General features: G+C 43.9%; 1 protein-coding gene and 1 long non-coding RNA gene across 2 annotated transcripts; one reads left to right on the top strand and one right to left on the bottom strand.

Moving 5' to 3' along the window:
* Positions 1–1,300: 1,300 nt before the first annotated feature.
* ACTR8 (actin related protein 8) lies at positions 1,301–16,451 on the bottom strand. The gene is made up of 13 exons (XM_055414083.2): positions 16,186–16,451; positions 12,382–12,552; positions 10,891–11,001; positions 9,169–9,273; positions 8,712–8,885; positions 8,090–8,183; positions 7,757–7,889; positions 5,958–6,111; positions 5,087–5,182; positions 4,339–4,479; positions 3,126–3,390; positions 2,416–2,579; positions 1,301–1,644 (listed from the first exon to the last, which is right to left on the bottom strand). The coding sequence occupies exons 1-13, from the start codon at positions 16,306–16,308 to the stop codon at positions 1,501–1,503; spliced, it is 1,875 nt and encodes a 624-aa protein (XP_055270058.1). The 5' UTR covers positions 16,309–16,451; the 3' UTR covers positions 1,301–1,500.
* A 279-nt stretch (positions 16,452–16,730) lies between these two features.
* Positions 16,731–19,856, top strand: LOC148774001 (uncharacterized). The gene is made up of 2 exons (XR_016036146.1): positions 16,731–17,963; positions 18,594–19,856. It is a non-coding gene; the product is annotated as an uncharacterized LOC148774001 (long non-coding RNA).
* The last annotated feature ends 815 nt before the right edge of the window (positions 19,857–20,671 follow it).

Below are 20,671 nucleotides of genomic sequence, written 5' to 3' on the forward strand. Positions count from 1 at the left end.
GTCAGTGTATAAACTTAATTAAAAACTAAAAAAAACCAAAATAACAATAGCATACAGTTTTCAGATTGAAGGCAAGCATCCCAAAGAAGAGAAGCAAGTTAAAATTTTGTTACACTGGAAGGCTCTTCTTTGTTTCCAACTTACTGAGCAGACACTCAAGATAATCCTACTTCAATGGCAAGCCACTCCAGTACTCTTGCCTAGAAAATCCCATGGATGGAGGAGCCTGGTAGGCTGCAGTCCGTGGGGTTGCTAAGGGTCGGACACGACTGAGCGACTTCACTTTCACTTTTCACTTTCCACTTTCACACATTGGAGAAGGCAATGGCAACCCACTCCAGTGTTCTTACCTGGAGAATCCCAGGGACAGGGGAGCCTGGTGGGCTTCCGTCTGTGGGGTCACACAGAGTCGGACACGACTGAAGTGACTTAGCAGCAGCAGCAGTATTCCTCCATGTCCTAAACTTCCATCCTTTTTTTGGCCCCAATGTTTATGGGGTCTTACGTCCCTGACCGAGGATCGAACCTATGATCACAGCAGTAAACGCGCTGAGTCCTAGCCAGTGGGCCGCCAGGGAGAGCTCCCAGCCGCCCTTGTCTCTATACCCACTTGCCTGAGTCTCTTACCGTCACCTACGTTTGTCTCTGCCAGTCCCGCCCCCAGCCCCAGTCTAGAGATCATCCTAAACAAGAAGTACTCTGAGAACTTTGTTTTTCAGGTAAAGGAAAACTGGGGAGCTCATGATTAAGTTAGTAATTATGACAGGTACCTTGTCTAAATTATAGATAAACCATTTCTATTTGGCTTTAGGAAGAAAATGAGTTTGCCTTTTCTGATTCTGTTCTGTTTTGGTCCAATAGCGACTGGTTTCCTTTCCCAAGCCCACCCCAGATCATGTGGGTAACAAAAGCCAACCAGCCCAACCTTAAATCTTTGCTTCTGGAAATCTAGATCTGAATGGGCCCTGCTACTTTTTGTAACCCAAGAGAAAATTTTAAAAATGAAACAAAACAACAACAACAAAAACAAACACCTTTTTTTCCCCCTAAGGAATTTTAGCAGCATACACGAGTCATGACATACGTTTATGCTACACAAGAGGGAAAATGTGTAATCAGACATTTCTCACAATTCAGGTACACAGTCACACACCCACCCCTCATGGGTACCTGACACTGCCTAACACTCAGAAGTCAACCTAAAGGAAGGGCTTCACCACCTGAGAACCACTCTACCGCAGCAATGGACATCATCAGGAGTCTGAGACCTCGAGGAAGAGCAGGAAAATTCACCACGGAAGACCGAGTTCATATTTATTCTCAAATGTCCTGACTACAAAAGCAGCTTATTTTTTTACATCAATGTAATGTGTTCAACAAAAAAAAGTTAAAATTCATTTATTTTCATGAAACTTAAAAGCACCTAAGTCAATAAATTATACTAAGTCTTTTATACTACAAGGTTTGTGTTGGTCTTCAACAGCGACTTTCCTGTCCGTTTCACCACACAAAAGCAGCTCGCTCTCGTAGCATGCGGACACCAAAGCGCTGCCACTCTCTCTGATAAATCCACAGTTCCTGTGTGGTATCCAAACAAGCCAATACTGCCCCTCCTTTCCAGGCAATCAGCCGGGGATCCATGTCCTAGGGAAGAAATGACAAAGATATTTCAATGAAAACGGACAAGACGTACACTTAATCATTTACTGGAATTTAGGGGCAGACTCATGTAAGACCTGTGAACTAACCACAGACATTTTCTATTTCAGTTCACAAGAAAATTTTTTGGTTTTTATTACTGAAGATGTTATTATTTACTACTTATTATTATTCCACTAATAATTCCTATATGCCAGACCATTTCTAAGGAATTAACTTATTTTGAAATTTGAGTGTAATAAACATATCCCATAACCTCTCCCTCTGAATGAAAATTAAACAGGAATATTCCCCGGAATTGTCAGTGAGAATGATAAAATACAGACACAATCTGTTTCTAAATTGCTGTGTTTATGGTTTCCATGATAGGTCAAACCAAAAAGATCCTTGAAGATCACCCAGTCTAGGGACCAGCAGGAGATTCTCAATATGAAAGAGATGAAAATGGACTTGTTCTAGTTGACAGTGTGAGAACAGTTAGTCTTCTCCTTGCCCACCCCATCCTTTGACAAAGTCAGAAGTCGGTCATGCTAATCTGGAGAACACAGCAGGGACTGAAAGCCAGTAATCCAGTCCCTGAGTCCAGAGCTCCTTCCACCACATCTGTGTGACCTGCTGAAAGTAATTTTTCTACTTGCCCCAAGCCCTCGGGAACTCCCCACACACAGACTCAAGCCTCCCAGGATTTTCTCTGTCCACATACAAGTAGTGCTGTTTCACTGGAAAAGAGTCCGACCTGCACCATGTACAACATACCTTGGGCCTTGTGATCACATCTACATTTTCAATAATGCGCCTGAATGAAGGTGGCATTTTATTGAGAATTCTGTGCTGCAGAAATTCTTGGGCTTTATGAAACATCAAACCACCTCCCACCACCAGGATGGAGCTGTACATCTTCTTTTTGGTTTCATCAGATGCTGAAAAGACAGTGAAATCCTTTTCATGCTTTTTCTCCGTATCTACCACCACCCTAGGCCAAGCCACCATTATCTATTGCTTGGTAATGGCAGGAGCCCCTCAAAGCGCTCTCCCCAACCTATCTTCGACAATGCTACAATGCAGCCAGAGGAACCTTGCAAAAACGTGAGCAAGTTGCTGTCCCCACACATGCCCCACCCCCCAACCCTGCTACTAGCAGGATTAGGACCTCAATCTCCAAGGGGGCCTACAAAGTCTGCTGTGGCGTATACCAACCCCTTCCACAGCCTCACTCTTCCCAGTCACACTGGCCTATACACAGGCTTCTTCATCTACCTAGATTGCCTTTATGTGGTAATTTGACTTGTTTTGGCCTTTGGTACTTGGTTCTATGTTCAAGAAGGCCAGGAATCAGGTTCTAACACCTGACAATGGCAGCACAAAATAGGTCCTCAATAGTTTTTGAATGAACATGCTGCAGGATAAAATTACACCCTAGCCTGAACCCTGGAACTGCTCTCTCTAGGCTCCCCAGATGTGCTTACAACAGCAGTCTATGCTATGGAGGATGGCTTTATCCAGTCCCAGGGCTTTCCCTTCAAACAGCGAGATGGCAGTCTTCCTGGACATCAGTGCGGTGAGAGCCTCCTCAGAATCATTGCCAGCCATCAAACAGTCTCCCTGGGAGGGTCCCAGATCCACCTCTTGGGAATGCAGTCTTTCTGGAAGGTCAGAGGACTGGCCACGAAGGTCCCCTTCGAATCCAATGGGTTTGGATGCAGACTTCCGGTCAGCACTAGCTTTCGCAGACTTTAAATCAATCAAAAGGAGAGTCGAATGGATGGTCTGACTATGACAGTGGTCACTGTTCTCCAGCTGGATGTCCCCTCCCCACCCCGCTGCTGGACACTCTATAAAACAAAGGCCTGTCCCTGTGCTGCAGACAGGAAACACCCCACAGCATACAACCTAGCACCCAGTCCCCGCCCCTGGATAACTGGGTGGGTGCTTTGCAGAAGATGAGGACATGCTAACAAAACCAAAGCAACCCCAGGCTGTCAGGGCAGACCACAGAACTTTCCTAATACTGGCTGGATTTTAAGACTGAAATGTTGACGTTGATGAACTATTCCCCCATGAGTTTTTGAGTATAGTTATTTCAGTGGAATTCTTGGGCCAGTGGCTGTCATGGGTCCTCATTTTCAGACCTTATCTAAGCAATCTCATGCTCCGTTTTGGGACAGGAACAAAGACCAGAGCAGGTTTACAGCCCTCTTCTGTTCATCATGAGTTGCTGTTTCACTGGCAGAGAAGAGCTTTAATTTGTACCCCTGCAGCAGACGTCCTACAACTAGGATCGGCTCTGGACAAAGGAATTCAGTTCCTTGCCTGAGCCTACCCACCTTTCATGTTATAATTTAAAAACAGGTGAGAAAAAAATATAGGTGAGATTTTACTGAAAATACTACTGGAAAAATATTCAAAAGTAGGAAAAGTACAGAAATAACACACACCAAAAGGGAAGCATCATCATTAAATTAACTTTTACATGTGTGGGGTAGTATTCTGAAAATAGATGTTTGCTGAACAAAGAAATCTGCCATCTGGATTTTAAATGCAGACTTCATCTATGGTCCTAAAAATAGAATCAGCTTTAGCATACTGTCAGACTGCAGTCATTGCAACAATCCATTAAGTGTGGGCAAACTTCTCTCTCAGGCACAAAACTATCTCCTCTCACCCCGAATTACCACAGACCTGTTCCTGCTTGCTCTGCGTGGCCAGCAGGTACTGTTCATCATGAGGATCCTCAGGGTCACCCTGGGATCTGTGCTGTAAAGTCGTCATTTTCTGTCCAACGATTCCAAAAGTTGCTGGATAAAACAAAGCCATTGGAGCCTGTGCAGGGAAGGAAAAGAATCAAGGCTACTCCCTCCTGAAAAAACTGACCCGTTAAATAAATTGTGTCCTTCCAAAACCAAAACTGGCAGGTCAGATCCTGTCAGTCAGACTGAGTAAGCATTCTCTTTTGGAAGGAGCATTATTTCTTCAGTGTGTAATGGGCTTCATCATCAAACTGAATGGGTGATATAACACCTGAGACAAAGTGAATGCAAAGTAAGTGGCTAGTAAACTACTACTAGAATGGTGCCTCTCTCTCTCCATAGCAACTCCTCACATAGTGGCTAATTAAAAAGATGGCTCAGATCTCTTCTAATCAATACTCTTATCAGTGGTTTAAATGTTGGGCTAGCAGCTAATTTACACCCAGTTGGCGTCCCAACTTCATGAAAGTGAAAGTGAAGTCACTCAGTCGTGTCTGACCCTTAGCGACCCCACGGACTGCAGCCTACCAGGCTCCTTCATCCATGGGATTTTCTAAGCAAGAGTACTGGAGTGGCTTGCCATTGCCTTCATGAGGTTTCCAGCAAATACACATTCTCTCAGTCTGACTGAACCTGGCTGCCTTTCTTTCTACCATGGGAAATACACACCCATGTGTTACCTGGAGTTTTTCATCTCCCAATCGAAACTGGTAAAGAAGGGCAGGGGAATCTGGATGTCGAATCTGAAACTCATGGTCCTGAAGCCCAGAGATGTCCTGAATCCGGGGAAAGATGCCGTCAGTGAATCAGGAAAAGTACACGCAAACTCTACAAATGACAAGCCTCTCTGCGTCTAAATCTCATCCATGAAAGGGCTGCCCTACAACTTTCTACCACTTCCACCGGAACTTAAAAAACAAGACTTCAACTGTATCTGGTTTCTTTCAACATTTCTGAAATTGCCACTATCTGAATTTGTGGTTTCTTTCGTTATCAATATACACGAATACAAACAATGTCCAAACCAACAAGCAAATTCCCTCAATAACTGGGAAATGTTACCCTGTTCTACATTTCTCAAAAAAATTTTTACTCAGAATTTTATTAAACAAGTTTTTTTTTTAAAAAAGTCTAAAACGAACAGTATAAAAAGGTAGCAATTCATATACAGCAATGATTAAACGCTGACTGTTCACAACAGAAAGAAAATGCTTCAAATTATACCATTTTATTAACTGTGTACCTATGTATTTACCTGATGCTGTTCATTACATCTAAAGGTTAATCTTTATCCTTAGAATGATCACAGATCCTAAGAAGAGAGAAATCTACTCTATTAAGAAAAGCTAGCTGTGTTTTCCTGAGTATGAGATACTTCTGTATGAGTCTGACCTTACCAAAAATCTCTCACTTCTTAAGAGCTTCAGCCTCAAAGTTTTATCAAGTTGGGTTGAATGGGTAGAATAGTACTGTTAATTTTTAAATTATCCTTAAATATCTTCAATTTTCCCTGAAAACAAAAATAATCAGCAATTTTGATTTTGCTCCCACCTGATCCAAATGACAAAAAGTTTCTTTAAGGTGCTGCAGAAGAAGGCAATCCATTTTATTTGTTAACTGGCATTCTCTGTAAGGGAAACCAGCTCGCTGCATCAGCCAGTAAAAGCATCTTGACACATCAGATCCTCCATATGCCAGACAGAGCCTAGAGTTAAGAGAAAAGGGCAGCTAAAAAGATGCAAAGGGTGTTCCAAAAACTCAATTAGGCACAGCGAAACAGCAAGTTTCAAGAAATGTTTTAAGGATAAGCTAAAGAACGAAAGGGCAGAATGGATGTAAGGGAGAGAGAAAGGAAACTAGAAAAAACCAGTGGTGAGCATCAAGAAGTAAAAAATGCTACTTGCAAAAAAATCCAAGAGACAGAATACACATTAAGTCCAGCTCATTGCCAAGTCCATATGTATAGCATGTGACAGCTGTTTGCTATCTATGCTTACCGGCATATAGAGACGACAGGGAATAACATCATAAGACGAATCTCTCTTGTGGGAGAAAAACTCAGAGAATATTAGCCACTAACTGAACATTTCTACCATCTGGAGGGATCACTGCTGTGCCGTTTCAGTGGTAGAAGACCTGGGGTCCAGTGTTCTCTCTATACTTCAAGAAGCAATGGCATTAGGTAATACAAGTGGAGGAGCTCAAACAACTCAATCAGGGTTTGAGAATGCACTGTAACCTAGGAGGTAACAGCTTAACTTTTCTCAAGGACTGCTTAGACCCTCTTTTAAGTTTGTTTCTATGCCTTAAAAGTCAAACTACCTATGTGAGTGACAGGAAGAATAAAATCATCCTGAAGAAGCCATCCTGGAAGCACAAAATGCTGCAGAGAACTAGTTATATGCACTACCTGGTATGCTCACCTGTGCTGGGCTTATCTCAGATAAGCAAGCTGCAAACCTGCTCGGGCTAGTTACTTTTATTAATTCTTCTATCAGTGATAATGTAATGTAGGGACTGACCACCACAAAGTTACTCTTCACTTATCAAAAATAATCTGACAAGAAAAGCAAATACTCAGGAGACCTTGGTGGCCTAGTGGTTAGGATTCTGAGCTTTCACTGCTGTAGCCCAGGTTCAATCCCTGGTCGGGGAACTGAGATCCCACAAGCTATGCAGTGTGGCCAAAAAAAAAAAGAGAGAGAAAAGCAAATACTCAAAATGCTAGCCAGACAATTTAGACCTAAAAACCTACTGTCTCCTAAATGACTTGCCTATATAAAGCTTTGCTGTGAGTGTGACTGCCACACCAGTGAAAGACACAGAGCTAACATACACACTTCTCCTGTGGAAAAGCACACAACACACACTAGGGCTTCCATGAACTCAATGATGTGACTCACACTGTTGTTGCTTTTAGTACTTAACTCGTGTCCCAACTCTCTGCAATCCCATGGCCTATAGCCTGCCAGGCTCCTCTGTCCATGGGATTCCCCAGGCAAGAAAACTAGAGTGGGTTGCCATTTCCTTCAGCAGGGGATCTTCCTGACCCAGGAACTGAACCTGTGTCTCCTGCATTGGCAGGCAGGTTCTTTACCACTGAGCCACCCAGGAAGCCTGGGCTCCTGTCAGAGGGTTCCAATGGAACCAGTTTATAGCCTTGTTATAGCCTGGAAATACCAGTTTATAGCCTTCCTCAAATCTGCACTTCCACAATCTTGTTGGCTTCTTAGAAAAAAAAAAAAGTGAAATATATAATTCCTTAAAAAAACTTCTAACTCAAGATGCTTTTAGTTGAATAGGCTGTAAAGGAAGAGGAAGCAGAGAATACCTCCTCCCAAGCTCCTCACCGAGTGTTCCGATGAGAGACCCCATCCTCCACACAGCACACGCTTGTCTTCTGGTCTCCGACATCTACAATACACGTGCTGCTTAAGCCACTTCCAAAGGTAGCGCACACAGACTCCTGATGGACCACAATCCCTGAAAAACAAAAGGCAGAGGGGTGATCAGCTGGGGAATAGGAAAGATCCTAAACAAATTAAAGTCTAGGAACCCCCAGGCAAGCATCACTGACCCTCCCAGAATAAACATTTCAGTAAGCAGTGAATTAAATCAACTGTGTCAGGAAAAAAACAAAACAATCTCATTTCAGGCAGGTTTCCCTGGAATAGCAGACGTACCTGAAAAACCCATCTTCATTAGGATCATATTCACTAATTCTTTCACATGCTGTTTATTATAGATATCAGGAATTAACAAGATACATCTATAATACTAAAAAGAAGAACAAAGGAGAAAAAGATAAAATGGTTAATATTCAAGTCAGGTCAAAACAAATTTCACTACACCTGTCCTCAGAGAGGATTCTCTCTAAAGCAGCAGCAGCAGCAATGGCTAGCAATGGCTACTTTTACCAAAGTAAAAGCTCAACGCTCTCTGCTATCTTTTAGGTTTTATATTAAAAAAAAAAAAAAAACCTCGAAGTTTTTCGGACTTTTTTTTCCCTTTGAATTATTTAAAACTTGTAAAATGAAAAATAAGACAACTGATGTGTCCAAAAATGGTCCAGAGAGAACGTATAAACACGAGCAAGTTTGCTGATTGCAGAGCAATAGAAATACCAAGAACCAAACAAAATGAGGGGGGAAAAAAGCACCAGATGGGAATTTAGTGAAGGAAAAACAGATATCCTTAACACATTAAGTGGAGACGGCTTCAAGGACACTGTCTTACAAACAACAGTGTACACTTATTGACCAAGAATTTCTGAAGACAATCCAGTAACTGGGAATTTCAGTTTACCTTTAAATCTTTCAGTGGGATTTCCAAGTACTTTTGTATTGCATGAGACCATATTACTTCAATATCTGCCAGAACAGCTGTAAGAGAGCCCCCAGGTCCTGGGTGAATATTTAACTGACCTCTTCTGATAGGCCAGTGAATATTATAACAGTCCAAAGGATTAACATACAGGGCCTGGAAACGAAGGAGAGATGAATACATTGTTAGAACTCTTCTCTCAGGGTTTCCCAGATTCAAATTCAAAAACCAAAGGCCGGAAGTTACCATCAACATTTGCTGCCTGTTCTCATGTTGAGAGTGGAGTGTCTAATATCTCAGGAGCCAGTGAGACTATCTGTTCCTCAGGGTAAGATTACAGAATGCTTGGGAACAGCTAGGACTGGGTGGCAAAGCACATTAATTTTATAAATAGGACCTACATTTCCTTCTTCCATTTCATTGTAAACAAGTCTCCTACCTCTTCTCCCACCAAAAACTCAGGGTGATGAGATGTGTTTGTCCACTTATTTCCAGAGCAGTGATCTAAAATAGCGGGTCGCATCTGCTTGTTGTAGGAACGTGCCTGAAACAAAGGAATATCAGAAAATTCTCTGAGTCTATGCAAGTGAAAAAAAGGGGCTGCCCTCTTCTCCTCTCTCACAGAATAGGTACGGTGGCAAATTTTAATAATGAATCCAAGATAGGTGACAAAATAGGGACTGGTCACAAGTGGATTCTCCTGCCCTTTTCCACAACCTTGATTTTTCCCATCATTCAGGCTGTGATTTACAGCCAGTCTAAAATGAATACTGCACTCTGCTGAAACTGGAATATAAATTTATATATTTGGTTAACCAAACAGTTCATTTGGTTTTTTTCTTTAAGATGGCTCAAGTAGCAGTTAGCTGTCTTTAACTTTATTCAAAACAACTATTAGATTATGTTGTGATAGCTGTAACATCAGTGTGCATTTAAAACAAAAACTTGTCAAAATGTGTGAATATTTGTGTAGCCATCTTAATATTGATGATGGGGGAAAAAAGGCAACCTTTTCTGCATAGTATGCTTTGTTATTTCAAAAAAGGTTAAAATGAAACTGAAATGCAAAGAAAGATATGTGCAGCAATATGGAGAAGGTGACTGATCAAATGTGTCAAAAGTGGTTTGCAAAGTTTCACACTGGAGATTTCTCACTGGACAATGCTCCCTGGTCCAGTAGATCAGTGAAGTTGATAGCGATCAAATCGAGACATTACTTGAGAATAATCAACATTATACCATGCAAGATAGCCAACATACTGAAAATATCCCAATCGAGCAATGAGTAATATTTGTACCAGTTTGGTTATGTTAATTGCTTTGATGTGGGATTAAAGGGAGTCCTGTATTATGATCTCCTGGAAAACCAAATGATTCATTCCAACAAGCACTGTCCCAATTAGACCAACTGAAAGCAGCACTCGTTGAAAAGCATCCAGAATTAGTCAACAGAAAATGCATAATCCTCCATCAGGATAACGTAAGACCACATGTTTTTCTATATGGAAAAACTACTACAGCTTGGATGGGAATTTCTGATTCATCCACTGTTTTCACCAGATACTGCACCTTTAGATTTCCATTTATTTTATCTACAAAATTTTTAGTGGAAAAAATTTCAGATCCCTGGAAGTCTGTAAAAGGCACTTGGAACAGTTCTTTGCTCAAAAAGATAAAAAGTTTTGGGAAGACAGAATTATGAAGTTGCCTGAGAAACAGTAGAACGCAGTGGAACAAAACAGTGAACACATTGTTCAATGAAGTTCTTGGTAAAAATGAAAAATTTGTCTTTTATTTTTACTTAAAAACTGAAGGAACTTTTTGGACATAGACTCGTGTCCATCCCCAGCAGTACAGTAAAAGGACAAACGTAGTAAGAATACAGCTTCTCATCAAGATGCTGGAATCACACACTCAAGACTCTCAGGTAAACCAAATTTTCACCAACTTGACATAAGAAACACTACCTTACAAATTGGCTTGCAGACATTCGTAACACCAATTTAGGTATTCTGCAGGTGGTTATAAATGGTTTTCTTTCCTTTTTAAAGAAAATCCCATCTTTAATAATTTGCATAATGAAATAGGGAGTGCACACGAATGGTTATGACATAATAGCAGTGGTCAAGGAATGCATCTGAAGAAAGAGCTGAGACCCAACCTGCTCAGGGGACACAGGAATCCGTCTTGTACCATTTGACATCTTTTTAGACCATATTGCTTGATCCACCATTTTAAGGCCATTTTGCCTTTGTTCGTTACTTTCAGGTTTCTGGCAGAAAAGAAACAGTGTTGAACAGTATAAATGATTTAGTGAAAAAGAGAAAGTAACGACAAAATAGTAATTTAATCTAGCAAGAGGAAATGCTCATCAACAAGCGCGTCCTTCACTTATGTCACATATGTTAACCCTAAGAATTCAAAGTAACCTTTTTATTATTTATAAAACAAAAAAATCAGAAAAGCACCATTACCATAAACCAACTCCTGCAAATATCTATAACCTCAAAGGAATTCTGACTTAATATCAGAGCATAGCATACTTTAAACTTACCAAGTATTTCAAGACTCTTCCGTATATCGATATAATTTTCATGCTTACAATTTTATAGCAATATTTTTTCCTACATGTGTTATTTCACTTAGTTAATGAGTATTCAAGTTATTGTGATATTGCAAAGAACATTCCATAAATACTTTTGAAAAGATTATTTTATTTTCTTTCTATTTTTACTCCTGAGATTTAGTCCCTAAGATTGAATTAGAAGATCCAAAGATATAAGTGAGTTTTAAACCCTTACATGGTCAAGTTATAGTTAAGCTTCGAAATGGACTTAAGAATGGTTTGCTAGTTATGCTACAAAATGAAACCCTAAGGCCTACTATCAGAGTTATAGAAACTGCAAGTTCCTAAAACTACCCTTGATTTAAAGATTAAAAGTGGATTATAACATTATATACATATTCAATACCTATCATGAAAATTTTTCCTGTTAATTATCACCTGCAAAATAGGATACTTACTGCATCCTAAGTAAATGACCCCAAGAACATATTATTTTTTGCCTTTAAATTATGATTTAACCTAAGATTATAACAAGTACTTATTAGAGGAATTCGATTTGCTACAGATAGAAAAAATAAGCTCAATATGAACTCTAAATATCTGGAAGAAAAAATACGGCACTTAGTTAAGAGACACCTGGATGCATCATTTTAAGAAAGTGACAATTCTGTATCCTCCACTAAAAATCAGCCTCATCAATACCCAATTCATCCTGATGGGTTATAAAAATTAATTTTCTTTTGTTATAATTATTTCTGTACAATCTACAATTGCTAGCTCTGATAAAAACTTACATTTGTAACCCTGAACAATGTCATTATTTTAAGATACATTAAAGCTATGAAGATGTTGTTCAAGATTACGACATACACTGAATATCTGAGCCCTCCCAAGGCGGCAACCTTGGGTTTTCTCTCCAGGTTCTACATTTTGTGTGCGTGTGGTGTTTTGTTTTGTCCACACAGCATGACTTGTGCGATCTTAGTTCCCTGACCAGGGACTGAACCTGGGCCCTAGTCAGCAAAAGCAGAGTCTTAACCACTGGACTGCCAGGGAATCCCCTTCAAGTCCTCCATTCCGACTTACATTTAGTCCCTCTCTTAGGAGCCAGTTGTCCTTGTACAGTGGCTGCCCCTGTTGTTTGTGTCTTCGTGCAATGACGTGAGGGATGCTGGCAGGAAGCGTGTCTGTGGCTCGACCAATCCTCAGAGTTGTGGAACCTGGATGTATGACAACAATGAAGTTGCTCTGGATTTGCTGTAAATATAAAACACAGGAGTGTGACTTTAGAAAATAACATAGATGGTAACAGACTTAAGAAGTTAGTTTCCTGTAATGACTATAAAACTCATTTTGTATCTGTGTTTCGAGGATCTGACTCATGGCACATAGGTCAACAAATCTTTTGTTTAAATGAATGAAATCCTAAGTACCAGTGCAAATCAAGCTATGATTTGAGGGTGTTTCTGTGCCAAGCACTACGGGTACATGGTGACAAGGACAAAGCCCCAACCACTAGAGAACTTTCCATTTACTAAAGAAGACAGTGAAATAAGGAATAAGAGTGTAGTGCCGGGTTCCCTAAATCTGAACACCTAAAGAACCTTGTTAAAAAAAAACAAATAAAAAGACGCTAAGTCTTCACTACAAACTTTCTGATTTAGAATCTCCTGGGAGAGACAGCCTAGGAATCTGCAATTTACAAAAGCTTCTGAGGTAATCAGTATCGTCGCTCAGCTGTGACAACACTGGTCCAGTAGGTGAGGGAAGAAATGTAGTATTAGAACAGAATCACTGTTTTCTAATGCTGGAAAGTAAGGCTCAATACAGCAACCACTTTCGAGAATGAGCATAAACTGTATTTTGGTCACTGTTTTTTAAATACTCTACCCTTATTGACTCTGTGCTATATACCTGATCTGGTAAGAGTCTGGAGTTAAAAGGCCAGAGTTCACAATTCTATCCTCGTACGTCTGCCTTTCACCACCCGTTCTTGGGAGATAGTCAACAAGGATTGACAAAGGAGCACAAACCAAGACAGTGGGCTTTTAGATCCATAATTCTCAATTGAGAAGACTATAACCTGAGTGACTGGGGAACCTTTACCACGGAAACGTGCTGAGGGACTCGTGGGGGACTCAAAGAGACTCCAACAATCCTTTGACAAACGGATGCCTCTGCTGAGAACGGCCTTTCCAGCATGACTCCTCAGCCAGCACCTACTGTTCCACCCACTGGCTAAAGCTGTGTCCTCCTGGCCTGCCCCCTTTTAAAACATTTCTGTACCCTGTCGATACGATACAGTTCAGAACCTCCAAGATCAGGACCCTGCCTATTTCTCTAGCTTTACTCTGGAACTACTTCCTTTTCAGTCTCTTTGGTCTTCCGAATCCAGATGTCTCCTGATTTCTTAGCTTACAGTGCTGACCTTCAGTTCAGTTCAGTCGCTCAGTTGTGTCCAACTCTTTGCGACCCCATGAATCACAGCACGCCAGGCCTCCCTGTCCATCACCAGGCCTGCACAAAGGCACTTCCCTTTGTCTGCAATGTTCTTTCTCCCTTTTAAATCTTTCCCTTCAGGTCTTAAGTTAAATGTCATTAGACCAGGTGTGTTTGTCCTGCTGTAATAAAATCGTATGGCACCCCTCCTTTTCATGACATTTGTCATTCTTACAATGATTTACTAACTGCTCTCCCAGAAGACAAAACCTTCACGTAAGAGGGGACTGTTACTGTCTCGTTCCCTACTCTATGCCCAGTGCATGGCACAGAGGAACCTGGTGCATGGCACAGAGGTTATCTGTTGAATGGTGATGGCACCATTCTCACAAGGCCTGGTGCTATTCAGCAGACTCCTCAAGCTGTTGTGTGTTATGGCAGACAACATATATCTAGAAGACTGAGTTAAACCGACGAGGCTGCTTGCCATCTGGGACAGGATGCTGATGATTTAGTTGCTAAGTCATGTCTGACTCTTCCGCAACCCCATGGATCATAGTCCCCTAGGCTCCTCTGTTCATGGGATTTCCCAGGCAAGAATACTGGAGTGGGTTGCCATTTCCTTCTCCAGGGGACCTTCCAGACCCAGGGATCAAACCTGCATCTCCTGCTTGGCAGGCGGATTCTTTACCAATGAGTTACCTGCGAAGCCTGCCGTCAGGGACACCTGTACCCCATCAATGGTACACAGGCTGTAGGACACTGATTGGGAAGCTCTGGGGTAGTAAATACAGTTTTCCAAAGTCTGGACAAGGACTTTTTAACAATTACATATTTATTTTAACGTATTAGACTAACTAGCCAGTGACTCCTACATATCATTTCCTGGACATTACTGCTTAAGAAAAGATTCAGAAGGAAAAGAAAAAAAGCATTCAGCAAATAACAGTAGAGGTGCCACAGAGGATATGGCAAAACCAAAAGGTGCTACATGACTGACCGATGTTAAGCAAACATTGCAACAGCAGTTAAGGGCCCAGGCTCTGGATTTACAGATATGGCTTCAAATTCAGACCAAGCCATTTCTTGTCTCTGACTGAAGTTCCTACCTCAGAGAGCTACTATGAAGATTAAAAGAGTTGATCATGCAGCTCGGAGTCTGGCTAGCTCTTCCAAAGTTCCCCTTCAGAAGAGGCCAGGCTCTGCCTTATACCACTCTCATGATGACACCCCTCTTAAGATCTCCAGTCTCACTTCTTGCTCTCTCGTCTTCCCCGATTCCAGACATTCTCACCTCCAACACTTCCCTATGCTCTCTTGGCCCAGGTCTCCTCCACAATGTTCTCCTGCCCTAACACTCCCATGGCTAACTCCCAAATATCCTTTAGGTCTTTGTCTAGGTGTCAGCTGCACAAATAGATGGCCAAAAAAATGGAAAAAGTGACAGACTTTATTTTCTTGGGCTTCAGCATCACTTCAGACTTTGTCTGCAGCCATGAAATTAAAAGACGCTTGCTCCTTGGAAGAAAAGCTATGACTAACCTACAGAGCATGTTAAAAAGCAGAGACATCACTTTTGGTTGGACAACAAAGGTCCATATAGTCAAAGCTATGGTTTTTCCAGTAGTTATGCATGGATTTGAGAGTTGGACCATAAAGAAAGCTGAGCACTGAAGAATTGATGTTTTTTGAACTGTGGTGCTGGAGAAGACTCTTGAGAGTCCCTTGGACTGCAAGATCAAACCAGTCGATCCTAAAGGAAATCAACCCTGAATATTCATTGAAGGCACTGATACTGAAGCTGAAGTTCCAATACTCTGGCCACCTGATGTGAGGGGCCGAATCAATGGAAAAGACCCTGATGCCGGGAAAGATTGAAGAAAGGAGGAGAAGGGGATGACAGAAGAGATGGATGGCATCACCAACTCAATGCACCTGATTTTGAGCAAACTCCGAGAGATGGCGAGAGACAAGGAGGCCTGGTGTGCTGCAGTCCATGGGGTCGCAAAGAATCGGACTCGACTTAGCGACTCAACAACCATGGTGCTCTGCACTAGCCATCCCACATCAGGCCTTGTTACCTACTGCCCCAACTCAACTGGAGCTTTCTCCTCCCGCCGCCTCCCCTCAAAGTGGGAGAATCCTAGAGAGTGGGAACTGTCATGGCCCCTACACGCCGTCCAGTCTGCTCCCTCAACCATCTGACAGTAAAGTGACAGCCCTGTCCCGATCTCGCGGGCGGAACGGGCTCGTACAGCAGTTGGTGGGGGCGACCGGCGGGGACGCAGTGCCCGGGCCACCTGCCCGGTGCCCTCGGAGCGAACGGGAAATGACGCCCCGGCGCCACCCACCCGGGTGGGGGCCCGCAGCCTCGGGCCGCTCGCCAGTCTCCTCCCCTCGCCCGCTCCCGGGCCCGGAAGCCGAGGCCGAGGCCCGCCCTCGCCGCCTCACCTCCTGCAGCGACTCGGGCACCAGCGCGGGCACGATGGGTCGCTTCACCCCGCGCTGCTCCCTCTCCTTCTCCCCGCCCTTCTCCTTGCCGTTCTCCGCCTCCGCCTTCTCCGCCTGGGTCATGTCGGCCGCCGACGCCCCCCCAGCCTCTAGCTGCAGTGAGGCGACGCGAATGCCAGAGAATCGGGCTCAGCGCAGACGACACCTCTCGGGCGACTGTGTACAGACCGCGCCGCGGCCGGGCGCGGCCCAGAGGCTTCCGGGAAGGCGGGGCGGGGGCGGGGGCGGGGGCGGGGCGGGCGGGCGGGGGCGGGGAGGGGCGAGCGGGCGGGGCGGCGCGAGCGGGCGGGGGCGTGGATCGGCGCGTGCTGACGCCATTGGTCCTGGCTGCAGCGTGCCGGCCACGTACTCGCGTTTTGCTTTGCGTACGTGCTGTTGACTTGGGGACAGGAGTGTGAGTGAACTCCGGGAGTTGGTGATGGACAGGGAGGCCTGGCGTGCTGTGATTCATGGGGTCGCAAAGAGTCGGACACGACTGAGCGACGGAACTGAACTGAGCACTCCAGAACTCTTGCCTGGAAAATCCCATGGATGAAGGAGCCTGGTGGGCTGCAGTCCATGGGGTCGCTGAGAGTCGGACTCAACTGAGCGACTTCACTTTAACTTTCACGCATTGGAGAAGGAACTGGCAGCCCACTCCAGTGTTCTTGCCTGGAGAATCCCAGGGACGGGGGAGCCTGGTGGGCTGCCGTCTATTGGGTCGCACAGAGTCGGACACGACTGAAGCGGCTAAGCAGCAGCAGCATCTCACTTAAACCTCACATGTGTTTCTTCTGGCGTCTCAGACAACGTACATAATTTTAGTTCTCCTCCTACTTCACTGGCTGTGCTCGGTCTGGCCTCGGATGTTAGTGTAAGGTCCAAACGGCCCAATGATGTTAAACAAAAGAACCCAAAAGCCAAATAGATAATGTAACAGGCTTTAATGGCTGCGCATCCCGGGGCGGAACCCCAAGACCTAACAGCGAGGTCAGGAAGTCCGTGCCAACAAACGCAGTTCAGTTCAGTTCAGTTCAGTCGCTCAGTCGTGTCCGACTCTCCGCGACCCCATGAATCACAGCACGCCAGGCCTCCCTGTCCATCACCAACTCCCGAGGTACACTCAAACTCATGTCCACAGAGTCGGTGATGCCATCCAGCCAACAAATGCAAGAGGCAACTTATATAACTTTAGGCAAGATTTGAAGTGGTGGTCTCTTATAGGTCAGTTAGCCAGGGGGCAAGACTGGGTTGGTTGCCAGGTCTGCCCAAGGTTGTGCTGACGCAGCAGAATAGCTCTTGCTGTTTCTGGGCAGAATGCTGTTTCTGCACAGGAGGTTAGGAGGGGGCGGTTAGGAGAGGGTTGATCTCTGCCAGGAACCGATACCTCAAGGACACTCTAGCAATGGGGGAGGGAATGAGGGAACAGAACACAATAGTCAACCTTTTTCTGCCAGTGGGAAGAAGAGAAGGGGGGAAGGGAAGAGGCCAAAATGGCCACTGAGGTCCGACCTTACATTCTGACCCTTTTGATAGGATAAGGGGTGAGGTAGTGGTCTCTGGCTACTTCCTGCTGAAAAGGGGCATCATGGGGTTTTTGGGACATGGCCAGACCCTGGTGTTCCCAGGGGCTCAGGTTTTTTAGGCAGGAGTCTGGAATTGGCAGTCATCATCATTTTCTGTCTGTTGGCATTTCAGGTCATCTTTTGCAGCTGTTGGTTTGTGGGCTGAAGAGCAATGTGAGTAAAGTGACTGCAAGAATAAAAACAGGTTTAATTTCGACCAGCTAACATGGTCTTGGGTCTGCGGCCTGTCATTCCATCATTGTTGTTTGAGCTCTTCAATTCTTCCCTCCCTCACCGGTAACTTATCTAGATTCAATCCTGGGTCCCTGTTAATTGCATAGACTGGTACTGAAACCTCAGGACCATAAGTTAAACTGAATTTACCCATTCCCTGACAAAATTGGTCAGCTTGTTGATGATGCAGGGCCCGATTATTAACAAGAGGAGGAAGATGACAAGTGGACCCGTCAAGGCTGAGATTAAAGTCGTCAACCAAGGAGACCCGCTGAACAATTGTTTGTACCGTCTGCTCTCTTTGGGTTTTCTTTCTTTAATATGGCCTCTCAGCAAAGCCATGAAGTCTTTAATGACTCCAGAATGGTTGACATAAAAACAGTATTGTTCTCCCAAAGCTGCATAGAGGCCCCCTTGTTGCATAAAGAGGAGATCTAGCCCTCGTCTGTTTTGTAGGGTTACTTCCGCTAGGGAATTTAGAGATTCTTTTAATTTAGTCAGGGACTGTTTTAAATGTTTGAGGTCTGAGTCAATGGCTGACTGCAGGATTTTATAATTTCTGTCTTGTAGGATCAGGGCTGAGGTTCTTACCGCTGTGGCCCCGGCTATGCCCAGCCCCACCATGGATGACAAGAGAACTGCGGCTGCTCCGATAGCTTGTCTAGTTCTAGACGGGAGAAGGGAAAACGCCAGTTCCATCTGAGTCTCTTCATAATAGGTCATTTTAGGAAACAGCTGGACCATCACATAATAGCCTTTTCCAGAATTTATAACGGTGCCATGAATACAGGGAGTAAGACCCATTGAGCAAGCCCACCACCCAGTGGGGGCAGAATAGTAAGAGCCGTTGGGCACCGAAAGGGTACTGCTGCATAACCCCGCAGGCGCTCGAGCTCCTGTAGATATAACGTATGTGCTTCTTCCCGTTACCTGTTGGAGCGATTAAAGGGTTGGTGGGGGTTGGCAATACATGCAGCTAGCAGTATGGTCAGAATCGGGAGCGCTTAACTTAAAGAGTAGTCAGAAGAGGCCGCAGAGCAAGCATGGATGATTACGGTATTAGGCAGAGGAGAACCAAGGTATAAAAGTTGATCTGGGTGTAGGTATAAAGGAAGGTTTCCTGTAGCCAAAGCTCAATGATAGCCAGGGTGAGAGAATCGAAGTCAGTTACAGGAGTGGCAAGCCAGAGGTCTTGCAGGAGGTCAGACAGAAAGTTTTCAAGACTGGCTAAGATGAGAGACATGTAGAGAGGTAGGTCATTACAAAAAAAAATAGTAGCACCCCAGAAGTATAGCACAACCTACGATGTAGGCGAGGGCCAGAAAGAGGCGGAGAGCAAAGGACCATTCCAGTGGGGCGATTGAAGCGAGGCCTATGGCAAAAAGTATGGCCAGGAGGATGACTAGAAGCAAGTTTTACTAGTTTAGCTTGATAGTCAGTGGGAAGAAGAAAAGGGGGGAAGGGAAGAGGTCAAAATGGCCACTGAGGTCCAACCTTACAGTTAGTATTCCCTGGAGAGTTTAGGGCATCTCTCTACACACTCCTTGGAGGACTTGATCCAGTTTCATGGCTTTAAGTATGAAGATAACTCCCAAATATGTATTTCCAGTTTGGATCTCTCCCTGATAACCAATTGCTTCTTTAGTATCTCCACTTAGATGTCTACAAGGCATTGCAAACTCATATACAAAATGGAACTCTTGATCCCCCGTATCTCCTCTCACTTAAACCATCCTCATCAAGTTTCACTTTTGTTTCTTCAGTCGTCCACATCTTCTAGAACCAAATCCATCAGCAAATCCGTCTCTCAAATATGCCTTCAATGCAACCACATCTCCATTCCTACTACCATTACCTAGTCCAATCTACTATCTCACTTGGACCACAACATCCTCTAAACTCAATTCCCTGCTTCCAATCTTGTCCTCCTGTGATCTGGTCTTCATACAAACAAGTGTATTAATGCCCCTACACTCCTATTGTCACCCTGCTTATTTAACTTATATGCAGAGTACATCATGAGGAACGCTGGGCTGGAAGAAGCACAAGCTGGAATCAAGATTGCTGGGAGAAGTATCAATAACCTCAGATATGCAGATGACACCACCCTTATGGCAGAAAGTGAAGAGGAACTCAAAAGCCTCTTGATGAAAGAGGAGAGTGAAAATGTTGGCTTGAAGCTCAACGTTCAGAAAACAAAGATCATGGCATCTGGTCCCATCACTTCGTGGGAAATAGATGGAAAAACAGTGGAAACAGTGTCAGACTTTATTTTTTTGGGCTCCAAAATCACTGCAGATGCTGATTGCAGCCATGAAATTAAAAGACGCTTACTCCTTGGAAGGAAAGTTATGACCAACCTAGATAGTATATTAAAAAGCAGAGACATTACTTTGCCAACCAAGGTCCATCTAGTCAAGGCTATGGTTTTTCCTGTGGTCATGTATGGATGTGAGAGTTGGACTGTGAAGAAAGCCGATCGCAGAAGAATTGATGCTTTTGAACTGTGGTGCTGGAGAAGACTCTTGAGAGTCCCTTGGACTGCAAGGAGATCCAACCAGTCCATTCTAAAGGAGATCAATCCTGGGTATTCATTGGAAGGACTGATGCTAAAGCTGAAACTCCAATACTTTGGCCACCTCATGAGA

Source organism: Moschus berezovskii, chromosome 24 (genome assembly GCF_049115385.1).
Source record: "Moschus berezovskii isolate FMDL1 chromosome 24, NW_MosBer_1.0, whole genome shotgun sequence".
Taxonomy (NCBI): Eukaryota; Metazoa; Chordata; class Mammalia; order Artiodactyla; family Moschidae; genus Moschus; species Moschus berezovskii.